Source organism: Danio rerio, chromosome 7 (genome assembly GCF_049306965.1).
Source record: "Danio rerio strain Tuebingen ecotype United States chromosome 7, GRCz12tu, whole genome shotgun sequence".
NCBI classification, from domain to species: domain Eukaryota; kingdom Metazoa; phylum Chordata; class Actinopteri; order Cypriniformes; family Danionidae; genus Danio; species Danio rerio.
In genome coordinates, this window is record NC_133182.1 from 48,284,923 (window position 1) to 48,305,101 (window position 20,179).

The 20,179-nt window shown below is 33.0% G+C and overlaps 1 protein-coding gene across 22 annotated transcripts in view; it reads left to right on the top strand.

Moving 5' to 3' along the window:
- The window catches only part of znf536 (zinc finger protein 536), a 496,275-nt gene that overhangs the window by 462,372 nt on the left and 13,724 nt on the right, over positions 1 to 20,179 (top strand). For 16 of the 22 annotated variants that reach the window (XM_073907219.1, XM_073907221.1, XM_073907218.1 and 13 more), the window contains one exon: positions 1,132 to 3,308. The exons of the other annotated variants lie outside the window; for them this stretch is intronic. In XM_073907219.1, coding sequence (XP_073763320.1) covers positions 1,132 to 1,223 — 92 coding nt within the window. In that variant the 3' untranslated portion in view covers positions 1,224 to 3,308. Of the gene's footprint in view, positions 1 to 1,131; positions 3,309 to 20,179 lie in introns of those variants that run through there. 22 annotated transcript variants of the gene reach the window in all.

The following is a 20,179-nucleotide window of genomic DNA, read 5'->3' on the forward strand; positions in this document are numbered from 1 at the left end:
ATGACACAAAAGAGGTCGCTTTGTTTTCTTAATCTCTATCATCAATTTGAGAGGCGTCTGACATCTGAGTGGAAAGTGTGTCTGTTAAAGAAGATCACATCTGAGTTGTGCGCATAATGCAAAGCGAGTGGGCGTCAGCGTTATTGCTCTTTGGCAAATCTAAATGACGATGTTTTATTCCATTATTAGCAGGGAACTGACTCCTCGTTTCATTTCCATAACATTTCTTGCGAGAGCACACTCAAATAAATGCATGTTTTAATTTCATTTTGTCATTTTCATAGAGGCACTTTAAAAGAACACGACTCGGAAATGCACTCTGTAGATTTTATTGCCAAATAATTTTCTTAGGGGTTGTAGAGGGAATTAAACAACATTTATATTATTTAGTTCAAACGGCGATAGCACATAAATAGGAAGAGAGAGGGGGGAAAAAAAAGCAGTAAGCATTTTCACCGGATTCAAACTTCAGCAGTAATTGCACAAGTGCAATGTTCAGAGAGTTATTGTCTTTATATTAGAAGACTTTATATATTTATATCCTCATATTAGAGCTGGAAGAAGTCTGAAAGTATTCAAATTACCCTGCTCGCATATCTAATGTTTTTTCTAATAATTCTCAAGATGTGTTTTCCTTAGTGCCATTAGAGGTTATCAGTACAGCTGAATGGAAAGAATAATAGCCAACATTTAAACGCATACAGTACACACACATATTTCCCTCCAAATGCACCCAAAAACGATATACCCCCCTCATAATAACTGCTTTGAAAATTATAATTAAGTGACCGAAAGCAAAATGTTTAATCGTAATTGTTCAAAACCCTTTGTTGTTCAAAGGCATCAAAGAATTTACATTTTGCTAATACTTAAGTGGACCTGAAGTCCTGTTTTTATGTCATCAGAATCATTATCACAGGCTAATAATGTTCTTTGAATTCAACGTCCTTGAAGTGTTAGCAAAAATCTGAGATGATAATTCAAAATAAATGACATCAGACGTAATAATATGTTTTTTTTTCTGATAATAATGGTCTGTCACAAGTTGTATGCATTTGTGTGAAAGAAAGAGAGAGAGAAAGGAAGGACACAGGCCGTGGTGTTAATCTGCGTTTGTTCTCTCAACCATAGTTCATCTGTGGGCGGAAGAAGAGGCGTCCCGAAGGTTCGGTCCTGCTCTTACCCCTGAACATAGCCTAACTGACACAGAGATGCAGGACTAATCAGAAACTAACATCACCTCCCCCTACTGGACTGAGCGGCCAAGAGCAGGCGACACCCAAAACCAGGACCAGGACTATGAAGGACAGTATCTTATCAAAAGCATTATTTAACATAAGAGACGTATAAATGGGACGGCTCCGATGGTTTCCTACACAGGCGTTCTCGCTGGATGAAGGGAAGAAGATTTGTTTAGCGAGCTGGAAACAAGGAAAGAAAAAACAAACTTTTTTTTTTGGCTTCCTGTGTTTTACGTGTCTTGAATCCTCCCTTGTGTAGCTGATAAATACTTTCTGTGTTTTTAAATGCTTTTTTTTTGACTTAGTGAGGAAACTTTGAAGTGCTTGTCCCAACACATTCCTTGAACCAAGATGGCGACCAGTTGCCAGTTTCAGAATGAGAGAGCGAGTAACTCGCGCTCTCTTTCTCTCTCTCTTTCTGTCGGTGTTTCTCACTGCCCACTGAAACTTCACCAGTGTTATTTGTCTGAGGCTTCCTAAAAAAAAATGTTCCTCTGGACTTTTGGACCAAGCACACACACATGCTCTCGTTGAAACCTCCGCACACTCTCTCAGCAGCCAGTGCCTGGACGTCAAAGCGGACGAATGACAATCCAGTACTTTCAGGAAACGTCAACACTGCGTTTAAAAAACGAAAAGAAAAAAGGGAAGCTGCGCCTTTTACACACAATTTGTTCTCCTGATGTGTCTGTGAGACGTTCCAAAAACAAACAAACAAAGAGGACGCTGTAGCATTCGAGACGGAAAACCAGCCGAGGTGACAGAAGAACTAGTTTACACCGAGCGTGTCGGATGAAACGGCACGAGCCACGGAGACTGTGAATGTGCAGGAAATCAAACAGAAACGCGGCCCTTAACCCTTACATGCTTTGATCTCAGTCTTGCTCACTTCAAGTACTCTGGTTATGAGATTGTGTTTGTAATATACTGCCACCAATCAGTGTTGCAAAAGTGTTACTGACTACTGAAATGGTTTGATGTATTCAATAATTAAAGAAAAAAAAAAAGAAAGAAAAAAAGCAAACAAGAAGCAAGTATTGTCTAGCCATAGATACAGTCATGCGTTGTTGCATTTACAAAGCTAGCTGTTTTAGAGTGTATGTATTAGATTGGAGTTTTCTTCTCTAGTACTGTATTTTTTGTTTTGTTTTGCCTTTCACCTTTGTAAAATACCAATAACATTAAAAGAAAAGGAAAAAAAGAGAGAAAGATTGACAATCTTCTTCTGTTGCTGCAAGCATATAAATCCATACGATATATATAAATATATACCTGCGCCTCATGCAAGCAAATACAAAACTGAGGTTCCCCCCCACCCCCAAGTATTTTGCACTGTGATAGTAAATGAAAAACCAGTCTATACAGTACGCAGATCGCTAATGGAAAATGAAGGTGCGTGTGTGCGTGCGTGTTTGTGCGTCCCTTGACGTTGTGAACTGATATTCTCTCTATTCTTTTTCTTCTTTTCTTTTCTTTTTGTGAACTCTGCTGATTTGGTCTGTGTAGTTCAAACTATCTCATCTTTATGATGGTCATCTTTGAGAATCAATCCTCCCCTCGTTGTGTGTAGACTCCAAAACGCTCATTTTCTTTAGTTGTCTTCCTTGCAAAAAAAAAAAAAAAAAAAGCGCAACTCTGAAAATTGAATTCATTTGAATAGTTTTCATGCAAGGATAAATCCTCTTGTAAATGCTACAATTTAAAAAGAAAAGTAAAAAAAAAAAAAAAAAAAAAAACAATGTCTCAAAGTGAAGCTGTTTTGTGAACTAGTTTGGGTGAACTAGTACAGGCTACGTTAAGGTAAAGGCCAGGGATAGGATTGATGTCTTGACTGATCCCTATATACACTGGTTCTAGATGAGCACAGCACAGCTCTGGCTCCCTCCTCTGTGTAGTATAATCTCTCTTTCAGTCGTTCTGGACTAATATATGAGCATTCCACACCTCTGAGCTGTCTTGTGGACTGTATGAGTTTCATTTGGTTGCTGTATCCTCATGGCAGATGCTTTGTTTTGTAACTACTGAACTGTACTTATAATGAGAAATAAAATGTATTCAAACTATGAATGATCGGCGTCAACAACTGAGCATTTTTTTGTGGTACTTTTTTTATCATATTTGCTATTTTTGCATTAATTTTATGAAGTTTTGTGTGGAAAGGGCGCAAGAAGTGAGAATGAAATTATTATATTATGTTTTATTATATTATATTATATTTTTAAATTGTAAATATATACAAACAGTACAAGAGTATACATCTCACAACAATTATCAACAAAATAAAATAATCAAAAAATGAGAAAAATTATCTTAGTTGTACAATCAAAGTATAAAGAGATGCCATGAGTAAAATAAATAAATATGTAAGATATTATTAATAATATAAAATATAAAATAATAATAATAATAATAAGCATTCATTAAATTAAATTAAATTTACATAATGCTTCATTAATTTTTGTATTTTTTTTTTTAGCTTTTCTGTTCCTAATGCTACATAGTAGAGCAGTGGTTCTCAAACTGTGGTACACAAGCTTCCTTCTAGTGGTACGCGGAGGAATTAAATATGTCATGTACATGCTACACACATTTAAAAATTTATCAAAAACTATGTAAATAATATGCCATATATGACATATAGCGGTATAGAGGTAGCGATATAGAGGTAATCTCCCATGTTTTTTTTTAACTGTGCAGAGATGTAGCTGCTTTACTGAGCCTTCTACGCTATTGTACTGTATTTCAATACTGCTCATTTTGGTGGTACTTGGAGAGACAATTTTTTTCTGAGGTGGTACTTGATAAAAAAAAAAGTTTGAGAACCAATGTAGCAGAGGTTTTTGGAGTCGACTTCGATTCTCGACTCCTAATTTTGAAGTCGGTACAATCGACTCCAGAATCGACTCCGGAATTTACTCTCAAGCAAGGATTAAACATGATGTATCATATCGCACTTTATACATGCAGTTCTCCTCTGGTCAGACAAAATCAGCAGTTTAAATAATCTGCAGCCAATAAATAAATAAATAAATAAATAGAAATAAAAAATATTATAAAACTGCAATCTTGGAGACAGAAAGTAAAAAAAAATCAATTTATTATCAAAATATTTAATGTCAAGATGTGCAGCAGTTAATTAACAAAGAAAAATACCCCAATTGAGTCCAAACAATGTTTAAATAAAAGTATAAATATCTTCTTAATATACATGTTTGATACTTGATCACAGAGTTTTGAGTGAACAAAATAATCTGGAGTAGCGGACAGTCTGCGGTTGTTAATTTCTGTATTTTTTTTTAAAGGCAAAAACAGATGCTCATAAATGTGATTTTTTTAAGTGCACTTTTACTGTTACCTTGTTTTTAAATATCACAGTTTGTTTTGTGCAATTTGTTCATTGTAATTAAATAAATGTGTTAATGGGACAACATTAGCCGGTAGAAAAGGAGTCACGTTCCTGTTTTTGAACAGCCTTGGCTATTTAAAAATCTTTTTTGAATCAAGTTTTGTTTGATATAAATTGCATCTTAATTTTAATGTATGTAATTTGTAGTTATCTACAAAATAAACAAGAACAATAGCCTAAAGTTGAAATTAAGTGTGTCAAAAAAACAGGATGACATGTATTGTCAGATTCTGTCAATAAATAAATCTTGGCTACTGTTGTCATTATGATTAGTGTTTTTTAATTAATTATTTATTTATTTATTTATTGTTTTTTGTAAATTAGGAACAGGGTAATTTTTTTTTTTTTTTTTTTTTTTACTAGAGCATATAGCAGCAACCAATAACATAACATTGTAATTTTAGCTGCAGTGCTAATGTACAGTAAGGCGTCAATCTGCTCCAAATTTACACACATGCTATATTTCATTTATAACACGGCAAACTTGACATCGCAGGCAGATCATCTTTAAAACCAAAATGCAAAAAGGTGTGCTTTATATGAATTTGAAAGTGAAAGCAAACTTTGTCCCGCAGCACTATAGTAGCCTAGAGTGTTCATGGTTTCAAAATGCAAAAGCATAAAACATGTGAAAGAATTCCGTGTGAGCGCCTTCAATGTTCATTGTGCTTGACAATGAGCATTATATCTGTAGCATGTATACTGCTTCATTCAGAAGGGTTTGTAAAAACAAACTCGACTCTGCGAGTCAATTCTGGTACTAGGTCCATTGAGAGTCAAGGAATCGACTTTTTTGGAGTCGACTCCACATCACTTTTACATAGTGTAGTACCATATTTTTTAATCTTCTTTATAAAATGTTAACAATTTGGCATAGCTTTGACCCATTTCTTGACATGTATATGGTATTTTTCAAGTAATATTATTTGTATAAGAAAATAAGTTTTACTTTTTGAATCCATTCCATCTTGTACTGAAGTAAACATGACATCATAAAATCTAATTTGTATTAGTGTACCAAATGTCCTTGAAATTAAGTTAGAAACATCAATCCAGAATAATCTTGAGTATACTCATTAAAAAAAAAACAACAACAACAGAAGAGTAACAGATTCTTTAACAGTACCACAAAAGTCACAAGAGTTTTCATTATCCATTTCAAACCATTCAAATAATTATGTTGCAGGATAAATTATAAGTACATTTTTTTAAAGAGACCTGTCTTACTTTATTACTTACAAAGAATGTATTTGTTAGTAACCATACTTTCTTCCACTAAAGTTACCAAATTTAGATGACCAGAAGACTGTTGAAGATGATATATGATTCTTTTAAAATACATTTCTAATATATCTATTACTTATCTTTAACAATGTCAATATCACCAATAAATATAACATCATCACTTGTCTTTGGCTGTTGGTCCACATAGAATTATGCAACAGTGGTACAACTTTGCTTGATATTGCATCAAAAAATAGCGTAGTCTTTTGGTTTTACAGGAACTTTAAATGTAAACATTAATTTGATCAAATGAGACCACTGTTCAAAAGAAATTGATTTTCCATCACTGTGCCATACATTTTAACATGTTCATAATTAATAAATTGTAATAATTATTTGATTTGTAGTCAAATAAGCAGTAAAACTTTTTTTTTGTTTTTGTTTAAGTCAGTCATGCTATTAACTACTGTTTTTTAGTTACTAAAGTTGTTCATTACAGTCCATTAACTAAAGTAAACAAGCATGAATTTGAATAATGCATTAGTAAATGCAGAACCAGTTCATCTCTCCAAACTAAATTTCTGTATCAATGAACAAGTCAGTGCCATCAGAATTACGAGTCCTTGTGTCATTGTGTATAAATAAGACAGTCAAATTACTTCATTTTACTTTTACTATCATGTTGTCAATACTACAGTGTACTCTGGAGGGGTCTTCTGGTGTAAACGATGGCAATTTTTGGTACTGTCATTTGGTGACAGATGATGTCATTGTGATACAGAAAGGAAAAGACAGCACTGCATAGCACAAAAAAGTAAATAAAATAAATAAATAGAAATGTGAACATAGGACAACCTCCTTTTTTTAGACCTTTATTAGAATATTCAATATTTACCTGGGAGAAATTTTGTTGAGAAATTTAGAAAAAAGTTCAATAGAAATGCATAGAATAATGCATTATGACAAAATATTATGACAACTTGTTCAGCCATTTATCATGTAAAGATTTACGCCATGAACAAACCATTAAATGTTGTGGTGGGTGAGACTATTCATTCATTCATTCATTATTTTCTTGTCGGCTTAGTCCCTTTATTAATCCGGGGTCGCCACAATGGGATGAACCGCCAACTTATCCATATTTTTTACGCAGCCGGTGCCCTTCCAGCCGCAACCCATCTCTGGGAAACTGAGACTATTCAACATGAGCAAAATAATACATTTAGTTAACATGACGTAAGCAATTAATAATATAGGAAACATCAGAGAATTGCACATAATCATTTGCATGGATGCATAAAAGCATCTACAACTTGTTTAAATGAATGAGAAACCTTCTTTTTTGATGCGCACAAGTGACACAATGATCTGAAGACTGAAAGGGTAATTTTGAAAATTTCAATTCTGATCCGAGAAATGGACCAAAGTAACTGAGAAAAGCTTTAATTATATTAACTAACTATATTAACCTTATTACAAAGAGTGACAGATGCTTTTAAAAAGACAATAATACATTACAGATATTTACTTATTTGGTCACATTTTAATGTACATTTCACCCTATTAACCAACCATTTAGACTTTTAGCTCATTAAAGTACCAATTAGCTTAGCTTCTTATCAATAGTTAGTAAAGTAGTAAGTAGACATTGGGTAGGATTAGGGATGTAAAAAAGGATATTACAAGTGCTAATAAACAGTTAATATCTAATAGTAGGTAGGTAATAAGCCATTAGTAGTTAGTTAGTTAGTTAGTTAGTTAGTTAGTTAGTTAGTTAGTTAGTTAGTTAGTTAGTTAGTTAGTTAGTTAGTTAGTTAGTTAGTTAGTTTTAGGTAGGCCCACACAGAATCTGCGCTCACAGAAATCCACAGATTTTTAGCCCGTCATTGAGTCTACAGTATTTATTTATTTGTGTAAATGTATGTTTAATCAGTTCAAATATTTATATTTCTAGATATTATAAATATAATAAATTAATTCCAGTAATATTATTGACTATGACAATGTTCATATTATTTATTTACAATACAGTTTGTGGAGTAATACATTCTGTTTTTCAGTGGATCTATTAAATCAAAGACTTGCTTTGTTTACCCAATAAGTTGATCTAATTGGATGTGCATTGTAAACATTAAATAAAAGTTTTACTTATAAAACATTTTTTTTCCACATATTTAGTTTTTACTTTTACAAAATGCTCAGCAGAAACAGCAAAATCTGTCAGCAGATTCTGTCTAGCCCTAGTTATTGGTTAGAGTTAGTTATAAGTTATTTTATGCTGGTTTCTCCTAAAACTACAAAAATCCAAGGGAAAATATAATCAAAGCCAGTGATGCTTTTGTAATGTTGCTTTGTGAGTAAATCTCTTTTTAAAAATATTGACATTTTGCAGGAAACAATATTTCAGGACGAATGCAGTGAATAATTACAAAGCTGAAACAGAAGCGCAAAGAGACAGACACTGGTGTGCGCTGAGGACTGCTATAGACAGCATAAATGAAAAATTTCTCTGTCCTCCTGTTTCTCTCCACCCTTGACTCCCGTGTTAAGTGTAGTACATGGTGTTGCTGCGGGGCTATAGGACTGTGTGTGTCTGCATGTGTGTGTGTGATTCGGGAGCAGTGTGGATTATGACAGCTCGTGTTACCGGCTATGTTCCTGCTAACTGTGGCTCATACCCTTGGGCAACAGCCGTGTTAATTCCCCAAACCTGTGAGAGCTGAAGACTACAGTAGTGTGCCTGTTGATGCTCATGTGTTTTTTTTTGTTTGTTTTTTTTTTTTTTTTTAATGTTCGCTCTGCCTTTTTAGAAGATGATAGATATTTTGTTGTCCATGCAAAGAACAACCATGACTTGAAAATTGAGATTTTTCTTTAATACTGCATGAAAGGTAATTTTTAAAAGCGATAAAACTGGCACTTTAATAATTTCAGTTCTTGCCAATTGCTTTACTGTATGTTATTATGACATACTTTGCCAAAAAATACTTTAAAATTCAAGACAAACAGGCCTGTCACAAAAATTGCTATATCCACTTATCATACAGCATATGCCTCTGTCATTTCTGGTGATGTAATATATACAGTATCATCCATACATAAAAAAACAATTTTAGCAGCATTTTAGCTGATTGCACAACATCTACCATCTCTATTGGAGGTGTCATTATGGTCAGTATGGCTAAAAAACACTATAGTATTTACTATGAAGTGACTGAGAACTTAAAATAGGTCTGGTATCCGATAACACAGCTTCTGTTATTTTTTACCTTGCACTTTTTTATTAACATTTATTAGGACATGACTGTAATTAAATTACATATAATTAAATAATATATGTTGTTTAAAAGAGTGTTCTTGTTAGTTGTGGTGATATTATATTGTCATTCTGGCATTGCATAATAAGTGTCATAAAGTGGTTTTCAAATGACAATAATATAATTTATTACAATTTATTTTGGTGCAATATATCGTATAACAAAAAATAGAGATTGTGACAGGCATAAAGACAATATATAATCAGATAAAATCTAGTAGATGCAAAGAACAATCATGTCTTGAAAATTATGTTTTTTATTCTTCTTACATTCCATTGGATAATTCGAGTTCTAGGAAATTAATATATATATATATATATATATATATATATATATATATATATATATATATATATATATATATATATATATATATATATATAATTTTTTATAAAATATTTTAAACAAATTAATAATTGTATGTGAATGTATGTACAATGTGTTAAAAAACCCTCATTTTACATTCAGTTTTGAATTACATGATTCATAGAAAAAAATTAATTCAGTATTCTCAATTCAAATCAGTGTAATTTTATACACTAAATACTCTAAATTAAGTAGTTCACTGTTGTAATAGCCATTTTATTGAAATTACCTCTGTGAAAAATAGATTTAAATGAAATAAAATATTTATGAAATACATTTTTTATAATAATATTGACATTAATATTAATATTAAAGTGTACTTATTACGCATTATAAAAGGTCACAGTTTGGTTTTGGTGGTCTCCAACAACAGGCTGTCACTGTATGCATGCGAGGTCAAAAACATTTTTTTCGACATAATGTGTTTATTTTTGCCTAATTATCCCAGCGACTCCCATCTGATTTGTTTAGTGATTCATTATTTCAAACCCCTCCTTTGCATGACGCTAATCTGTGTTGATTGATCCAATGACCCAGAATATTGTGATTGGTTGATTGTGTTTAGCGCGTTCTGGAAAGAAAACACGCTTAACGGCTTATCAAGAGCAACAGCAGCCTGGGTGCAGAGTTTATGTGTGAAAAATAACAAAGTTAAGAGTTTTTCAGTTTTTCAGATCTTGTCTGCAACAAGTTGGAGGGAAATTTTATTCACACTTTACAACAAAACAGCTCAAGATCTATTTGAAAGACAATTAATATTAACGACTTTAAGTTGACTTTTTCTTTTTGAGAGTCAATAACTCTAAACATGGTGCACTTTCAGGTTTAAATCTCAGCAGGAGGTTTTCATTATCTTAGAGCTGTTACACACGGCATGAAAGCTAATTTTCAAAAAGCCATAATGTGGGTACTTTAATTGTTTAGGTACTTACCACTTCTTATAGTACCTCACACTTTCATCCACCATTAAAAACTTATTTTTCCTTGGAATTCATATTTGGTATTTTGGTATTTGATTTAATTGGCCAGTTTATTTACAGTAAATATATGTTCCGGTCCTACTTTACATTAATGACCTCAACTAATGTGTACTTAAATAAATAAATAAATAAATAAATAAATAAATAAATAAATAAATAAATAAATAAAAATAAAAAAATTAAAAAATAAATAAATGAATGAATGAATGATAATAAAAATACTGTGTTACAGAACACACCCTATAGATAAAAAATATATAAACACAATGCTATATAGGTGTGAAGCGGGTAAGGTTAGGAGGTATATGCAGGTTTACAAACAGAGTAAGCTACAATGGGTCAATGTGTAATTATGAATGTATATACATCTAGCTATGTTTACATAGGTACAAGTAGTGTTAACTGTAAACACAATACAAAAGAAATGTGTGTACAATATGAGAACACAATAAGTGTACTGTACCAAATGATTTATATGCAAGTACATATACTGTAATATAAAGTGGGACCTATTTTCATTTGGCGAAAGATCTTTGCATTTTGGATGCCATTGCACACCCTGCTGTTGACAATGTGCCAGTGCACCAGGCACATCTCACATTATTGGGTTAATGATTCATCAATTGATTGATTAATAATTAAAACAAGAATAGTAGAACTCACATTCCAAGCACAAATGTAAACATGAGTGTGCCTCAATGACCCTATTTTTTTGACTTTCTACAGTCATGTGATCCAGATACAATAAGCAGATACAGTTGAAGTCAAAATGATTAAATCTCCTGAATTATTACTCACTCTGTTTATTTTTCCCCCAATTTCTGTTTAGCGGAAAGAAGATTTTTTTCAACACATTTGTAAACGTAATATTTTTATAGCTCATTTCTATCTTTGCCATAATGACAGTAAATAATATTTTACTATGTTTGTTCTGTTAATAAAAAAAGTTATCAAAAATATATAGCTGAAATATATAAGCTATATAAAAATATATCAAAAATATATAGCTTTAAGGGGCTAATAGTTTTGACCTTAAAATGGTTTATAAAAATTAAAAACTACTTTTATTCAAGCTGAAATAAAACAAATAAGACTTTCTCCAGAAGAAAAAATATTATCAGACATACTGTGAAAATTTCCTTGCCCTGTTAAACATCATTTGGGAAATATACATTTTTTAGGGGGGGTGTAATAATTCTGACTTCAACTGTACATGCAGGTTCTGTCATTATATTATTATATAATCTTAGACGAGCACATATAAGCAGAAAACAGGCTCCTCAAGGACGTTTCTCTCTTTTAGAGGGATTTGTCCCGTCACACACTCTCATCTCAGGCCAATGACAAGTGATAACTGACACCCTTTTGTGGGCCTGTTGTGTCAATACCTCAGAGAGATAAGACCACATGAAAACCACCCTCACACACACACACACATGCACAGCAGACCGAGAGAACATTTTCCCATTATAGGTCTGTATTTCATGTTTTTCTTAACCTTTTCCTGTGAGTTAGCGGGGTCTCGGCGGAGGGAAACCCGATCTGCTTTAGTCTGATGGGATCCATATTTGTGTTAACCTGCCGTCAGGACCCCAGTGAGGGGAGGTGTCTGAGGTCAATGCCTGACTAATTTTTAAACGGATCAGCTACACTAGACCAGATGGAGAAAGGCCTGGACCTAATAAAACTCACATCCTGAGAAAGTAACCGTTTCATTTTCCTGCCTCCCCCTTCTTCTTCTGTCTGCGAGCCGCAGAGGCCCGTGAAGCATTGAAGAAATTTGTTTTATTTGTGGCATATTTGTTAATTATTAGACATGTTATGGTATAACTGATATAAAAGTCAGTTTAAAGTACTGTAAGTTGAAATTACTTAATTTCATTTCAGTTAATTTGATTAAGCATTTGAAAAATTGAAAAGATACTTCCAGAATTAAAAATTGATGGTTTTGACATAATTTCTCAATCATATAATAATAATAATAATAATAATAATAATAATAATAATAATAAAAATGTACAATTTTGCAATCTGGACACAAAATATCTCCTAGAGGAAAATGCTATTGAATTGCAAAAATTATTGATATTAAGTGGAAAGCTACATTGCCCTTTAAATTTCGCCTCTTAAATAAAGTTAAAGAGGTGCATTTTAAAATACTTTACAAAATTTTCTCTTGGCTTTACCTAAATTCACGGATGTTGACAATACTTGCACATTTTGTAATATACACGAGCAAGACTTATCTCATCTTTTCTATAACTGTGAAGTCTCTCTTAAATTTTGGTATGATGTTAGTGACATGTTATTTGGGCAAAGAAATGTTAATTACAGGCAAAAAAAAACGAAAAACATTTGAGTATGTTGTTTAAGTATATTGTAATGAAAGGTAATTTTTACATCTTCATATACAGACGTTTGCGAACTATACACTCAAATATATATACTAGTTCAAACTACTTATTTAAAATAAGCTGAAACAACAAAATTCTTGAGATTTAATTGGGAAAACTTTCTTGTTATGTTCAATCCACAAAAATTTGTTAAAAGTGTTAACTTAATAACTTATTGTGTGGACTGTGGAACCCTGCATTTTTTACAGTGTATCAAAATACTATTTATTTTTATTAGAAATGGAAACATTAAAAATTCTCTAATGTAAATTAATATCAAAAGAAATGACGATGTCAGATTTCATGGAGGATTTTTGTCTGGTACTGATCCCTCACTGTAGTCAATGATTGCGTTCCATTTTTTTAATTTATTTTTTTTTAGTCCTGTTATATTTTATTTTATTTTAATTATTGTCACTTTAATTTTAATGTTATTGTTTTATTATTATGAATGGGGTTTTTGCACTTATTGTAATGGTCTTGGTTATAGTTTGTGTCTGAATTTTTATCATACTTCATGTAGTGTATAAATACTTATAATAATTAAAAAAAATGGGAAAAAATATTAAACATTTAAATCAGCAACTTCTTAAAAACCGTTTCAAACCACAAAAAAAGCCTAGCTTACGCTGTTTTATTTATTCATTTATTTATTTTAAGTAATTTCAATTGTTGTTCTATATTTTTATGTATCGACCATTTTTTCTTTGGAATATATATATATATATATATGATATATAATATGAGTATGCTAACTCCAGTCACTACACAAAAGTTTCAAGATAGATATACACTAAGAATAGGAATAAGGATATATATGATATATATAAGCAAATTTCAGTCTTACTGTAAAAAAAAGTATTCACAGTTTGCATCTCTCCGTCTCATCGTATTCCACTGGTGTTATATTGTGTAAGAGTGTGTATGAAGCTGCTGTGTTTCAGAAGGCAGTGCTGCTGGGTTACTGTGTGCCAGCACTTGTAGCCAGGCAGATGGTGACCTGCGCTTGAACCTCTCTTCTCTCTCATTTGTTCAGCTGGCTTTCATTTGTCCTGCATGCAGGCTGCACACTATAGCGCATGCAATTCTTCATTGACGCCACCAGATGGCGCTACACCCCAACTTATAACAGTGGAGGCCTTTTACTGTTCTGTGATCTCTTAACACTAGCAGATTCAAGATTACAATACCTTTAAAAAATGGATAAATCTTCACTGAAATGGTGTGCAGGCTTGTGGCGCACATTTTAATACTCAAACCTTTATATTTTTGTTCTGCCATTGAGCTAGTCACACAGACTACAGCCTTTTAGCACTAGCACATGTCGTCGTTAGGGCCAACTAAATGATTTTTTAAAGCGAAAGACGTCGTCTGCGCAGAGAATTGCACTCTATTTCCATTTTCAATCTGCAGTCAATCCGTAATCAATCTTATCAGACGTTCTTTGACAGCCTTTTCACGTTTTTACACATTTTTGCGCACTCTTCCTCTCTCATTTACACGCACGCAGACAACAGTCATCTGTCACCATTGGAGTGCTCTCTGTGCGTCTGGATACACACCGTGTCATAATGCTCATCATCGGCGAGCACATACGCTCTCATGCAACTTAACAAGAGCGTGTGTGTGTGTGTGTGTGTGTGTGTGTGTGTGTGTGTGTTTGCTCAGCTCTCAGGCAGGGTCTTATGAATCGATGATCATGTGGTATAAGAGAGATAGATGGCTCGGAGCTCCGTCTTGTCTCCTCTAATTGTAAAATATTAGTTACATTAGAGTGTGTTGGGTGATTAATGGAACTTATTTGGAGGTGGCCCTTCCTGGCCCTCAAACCCCTCACCCCCCCTGCCAAACCCTTCTCCACTGACTCCTCAGAACAGAGGGATTTCTCTTACACCAGACAAATAGGTCCTGGGGACAAAATTAAAAGGAAAGGAAGATGGAGGCGGAGAGGAGAAATTGAAGAGAACGAATTGTTTGTTCGAGTTGTAACCAGAGAGCGAGAGATTCTATTCGATTTTAAGTCTACTTCCAGGTATAGCGTGCATGCAAACAATCACATAATATGTCTGCATTGAGCTGTCCTTTATTGATATTTCTGTGTCTGCATGGGAATAGTATCAGTATCGGTTTATGTATGTAAAAGCTGACTGGAAATGTCATTGATAGCTGAGCACTTAGTCCTGTTGGAGGTCTGGTAGTGCCGTTTGGTCCTGCTCCTTATAGCCAGCCATTAAAAAGACATGGATCATGTTGTAGCCAACAGAAGAACACCTTAAGATACAGTGTTGGATGGAGATCCATATGTATATATATATATATATATATATATATATATATATATATATATATATATATATATATATATATATATATATATATATATATATAGTGCTCAGCTTAAGTACACCTCTTTTTGAAAATATGTTTATTCATTTCCCAGTGAATATGGGCCATGTATTTTAGTAAAGATAATACAATTAAATTCAAGCTAAATATTGCAAAAATAAATGACAACCTACAAAATGTCAATTAAATTTTTCCTTTTTTTTTTTTTTTTTACTTCTCTTGATTTGTCATCCTTTTTAAATTTGTATTTAATATTTTTCTATAACATATAAATTTAGGTGTTTTTGGACCATTATCGTAAGTTATTTTACTAGATAACCTCCAGATTTGGGTTCAGTATGGACTAATCTAATGTATAGGCTCAGATATAATATTGTATAGCTTCCAATTAAAAATATTAATGTAAAAGATGTAGGTGTACTCATATATGCTGAGCACTGTAAATGTATATATGACCACAAAAATAGTCAAGACTCGTGTGTTGTTGTTTTTTTATTTTTTTATTAAATTAAAAGTTATACATCACCTAAAAGCTCATCCAAATAGATCATTTTGACCCATTTTGTGTACTGTTGTTTTTATCAAAACTTTACCTGTGCAACATAGGCTTTTCTTTTTTTTTGGTCCAGGTTCACAGCCCACACAGAAACACATACACACACCCACACCACATTCTCCACCATCAACATATCCACACAACTTTTGTTGACTAATGTATTTTATATTATATATATATATAATAAATTAATCCTAACTTAAAGTTAATCATGTTATAACTTAACTTTTTAAGTTACACAAGTCAGTTTAACATAATATAAGAGTGTAATGGACAGACTTTTGCTATTTCTGCAAAGATGTTTTTAACAAAAATCTGTGGATTTATGCAGAATGATTTTGGGGTATATTTTGACAAAAAAAAATAAAAATAATAAATTTTTAACTAATATTTAATGTTTACAATGCAAATCCAATAAGATCCACTTATTTGGTATAAAAAAGCAAGTCTCTTAAATATCTACTAAAAGACAGAAAATATTACTTTACGGACTGTATTGTAAATAAAACAAATGGATATTTTTATATTTGTCAATATTATTACTGAAATTAATATAAATACTGAATAAGTATACATTTACACACATTTACAGAAGTAAATAAATAGTCTCAGTGTTGGGCTAAAAATCTGCGGGTTTCTGCCTGTGCAGATTTTGTGTGGGCCTACTCATAAGTTTAATTTGATTCAGCTTTAAAATTTAAGGCAACCAGGATTTTCTTATACAGTGCAATATCTGGAAACATTCTATTATTTATTGATTCATTTATTCATAAAGCCATGCTGGTGATGATACCATAGTACACGACGATGAAAATACCATAATCATGCAGTTGTGTTTGTGGTAGAGAAGATTAATGTGTTCACTTTAAGATATTTTAGCTGATTTTTTTAAGTTGGCCTAAAACATTGACATTTTCTAATATGTTTACCAAATAAACATTAATTTACATGAAACAGATACTATTAAATTAGAATTGCACTACATGCAGTTTCACTATAACAGTGCAGTGACGAATGGAACAAATGAAAATGCTTCACAATAATCATATTCGATGTGTTAGAAAACACATGCTCAGACACTAGCCGTGTGTGTGTGTGTGTGTGTGTGTGTGTGTTTTCTTATTTAATTATAGAATTGCCACAAATTGACTTGTAAACACAAAGCACACAAACTAATCAAACCCTAATTTATACTGTTATAAGATCATGTATGCCAAATATGTAGCGTACATTTCTGTTTTCTTCATGAGAAACAGCTATTATTTTCACAGTTAGACCATTTCTTTCTTTCTTTCTTTCTTTCTGTCTTTCTTTCTTTCTTTCTTTCTTTCTTTTTTTCTTTCTTTCTTTCTTTCTTTCTTTCTTTCTTTCTTTCTTTCTTTCTTTCTTTCTTTCTTTCTGATGCAGTCATACATTTTTCAGCTTAAATATATCAACAGCTTTCTATATATTGAGTGTTGCGATTATCCCGGCTCTCTGTTGCGTAGTAATGTGCTGATACCATCACTCAGCTGCGCTAGTACTTTTTGTAATGGCCGTTTTACTTCAATATGACCACTTTAAGATAGAAACTAGTCAGGTACGGGATGGTCTCTTTTTTCCCTTCTTCACAAAAGCACACACACACACTCTCGCACACACTCATAGACATTTATTATGTGTCTGGCGTGACAGCTCAGCACTAGAATGTGCAGCAATATGCTCTATAGGGAGAAAGGGAAGGAGAGAAGTGAGCAGTACTGCAGATGAGTACTCATGAACTCTTCCTCCCCTGGCCACACAGATACCCACACACAGACCGCCTGACACATCGCTCTCATCACATGATGTATATACTGCCTTTTACCCATGAGCCTTTCTAACTCTTGACCAATCGGCACGCTCCGTTCGGGCCCTCGCCAGCACCTCTCATGCACTGTCAGTGAAGGAAGCGGTATATTATCCCAAAAATCCTTCAGTGAAACTTTCTGCACACTGTTACTCAGACATGTCCGTGTGGAAAAACAAAACCAAACGCTCTGGAACACTTCAAAGAATTCCATTTGTTCAGAAAAGAGAGGGAGATGAAGCCAAGGAAGGAAGATTGAAAAGAGATATAGTGGCAGGCAGACTGGGATATGTATAGGCGAAAAAACAGAGCGTATTAAGAGGTACAACTGCTGCAGAAGTTTGTAATCTAGTTCAGTGTTTAACATGGGAGCTGCTTCCCCTGTGGAGCTTTTAGAGTTTGCTTTTGAAACACACACACAGAGCGCCAAATCCAAGTTTTTCCATGTTTTTATATATTTATTTTTTAAATCCCAGAGAGCCAGACTACAACATCATGCAGTTCTCCAAAATATGTCCTGATTTCCATTTAGTGCTCTTCATTTCAGTCTAGGAAATATCCGTTCGGTTGACTAGAGGCTCGTTAGCAATCCAAACAGTTGCTTTTTATTTCTGTATGCAAATCTCTTGATATTCATACGAATGCATTTAAACTTTATAATGAAAGAGCCTGACTGTGATGGATTATTATTGAGAACAGTGCAGGTGTAAAGATGTACTGCTCGCCTGGTGTCTTTGTGTTTACCATATCAGAGCGAGTGGATCTGAAGGTGTGTGATGTGGGTTTTAGTGTGGAATCTTCCTCAGCAGGGTTTTTTGGGAGCAGGTGGGGAGAGATAGTGCGTGGCGCACTAACGTTGCGGAGGGATTTGGGTGTTTGGAAGCTCTCTTTGCTGAGTAATCTCCCAGCCTTTACAACACGCAGGTTATTACTGGCCGACAGATGGTACATCACTTTTTACTGCTCACACCTTCTGTGGCTTGCGTTCTCCCCAGACACACACTCCCTCTGTTTTTCTTTATCTTTTCTTTCTCTTCCATATAGGTGACACTCAAGCAGGCAGACACCAAAAGTTTCCGCTCAGATATTAGACATGAATATGCAACAAATGCTGCACGTAAATGAAAAAAGGGGCTCAGAATCATTCACATGCATGGCTTTATGTAATCCCTATAGATACAGCTTCATTATAGATGTTCTTTGAAATATAGTGAGTCTGTATGTATGTAATATATGTAGTATTTTCTACCCAGACTTAGTTTTGCTTACAGAAACATATTACGGGCATGTTGTTCAAATAAGTTCTGAAATCAATATGGCATTCAGGCTGAATATAGAGTGTGAGTCAGACCAAGGTGAACTTTAGGCCAGTTGACTCCCCACAGTTATGCGTTTAACACTTAGAAAACTCAAATGGTTGAGTCCAGCAACACTGTGGGTCTTTTGTTGCTGATTTTAGTCAGGTAGTCATAGTAACTCCATCTGGAGGTTTTATCATTACGCCAGTAGATGGCAACAAGTGAGGGAATCATCAGGTGTGTTTGATGCAGATGCAAATTAGAAGTGAATGTTGGATGGGGGTTAGATAGTGTGTTTAAATTCTGTAGACTTTTGTCACTAAAATTAATTAATTCTCATTTCCATGATTGACCAATAATCATGTGTTTCATGTTTATGTTTCGTCTTAGCTTTATGTTTTTTTTATCAGTAAAAATCTTATCATGTAACGATAGTCAGGCTATGGTGTCATGTAGTTCTGACAATTAATTTAAGACAATTTTCATGCACATTTTGTAAATCAAATGCTACAATGCACAATATAATAGCATAATTATAAATGCATGTTTCTTCTCAATTCTACTCTACTCATCAAACTCACTTCATAATTTCAATAAGTTGCAAACAATTTATTTGTGTTGAATTTAAACAAACAAATTAAATTGAATAATGTTCAACTTAATTTGTTAGTTTAAATTCAACACAATTAAATTGTTTAAAACCACCCATATTTTTTTCAGTATATATATATATATATATATATATATATATATATATATATATATATATATATATATATATATATATATATATATATATATATATATATATATATATATATATTGGTCAACTAATATACAATACTATCTTTTTTGTTCAATTAAATTACTTTTACTAAAGATAGATTGTATTCATTTAACATTCAACTTTTTTAACATTTTAAGAGTGGCACAAGTTAAGATAATAATAATAAGGTAATTTTTTAACGGTAAATTTTATTAGACACATAATATAACATACATTTATTAATTTTCTTTTCAGCTTAGTCCCTTTATTAATCTGGGGTCACTACAGTGAAATGGACCCTCAACTTATCCAGCATTTGTTTTTTTTTATGCAGCGGATGCCCTTTCAGCTGCAACCCATCTCTGGGAAACATCCACACACTCATTCACACACATACACTTTAGACAATTTTGCTTACCCAATTCACCTGTACTGCATGTATTTGGACTTGTGGGGGA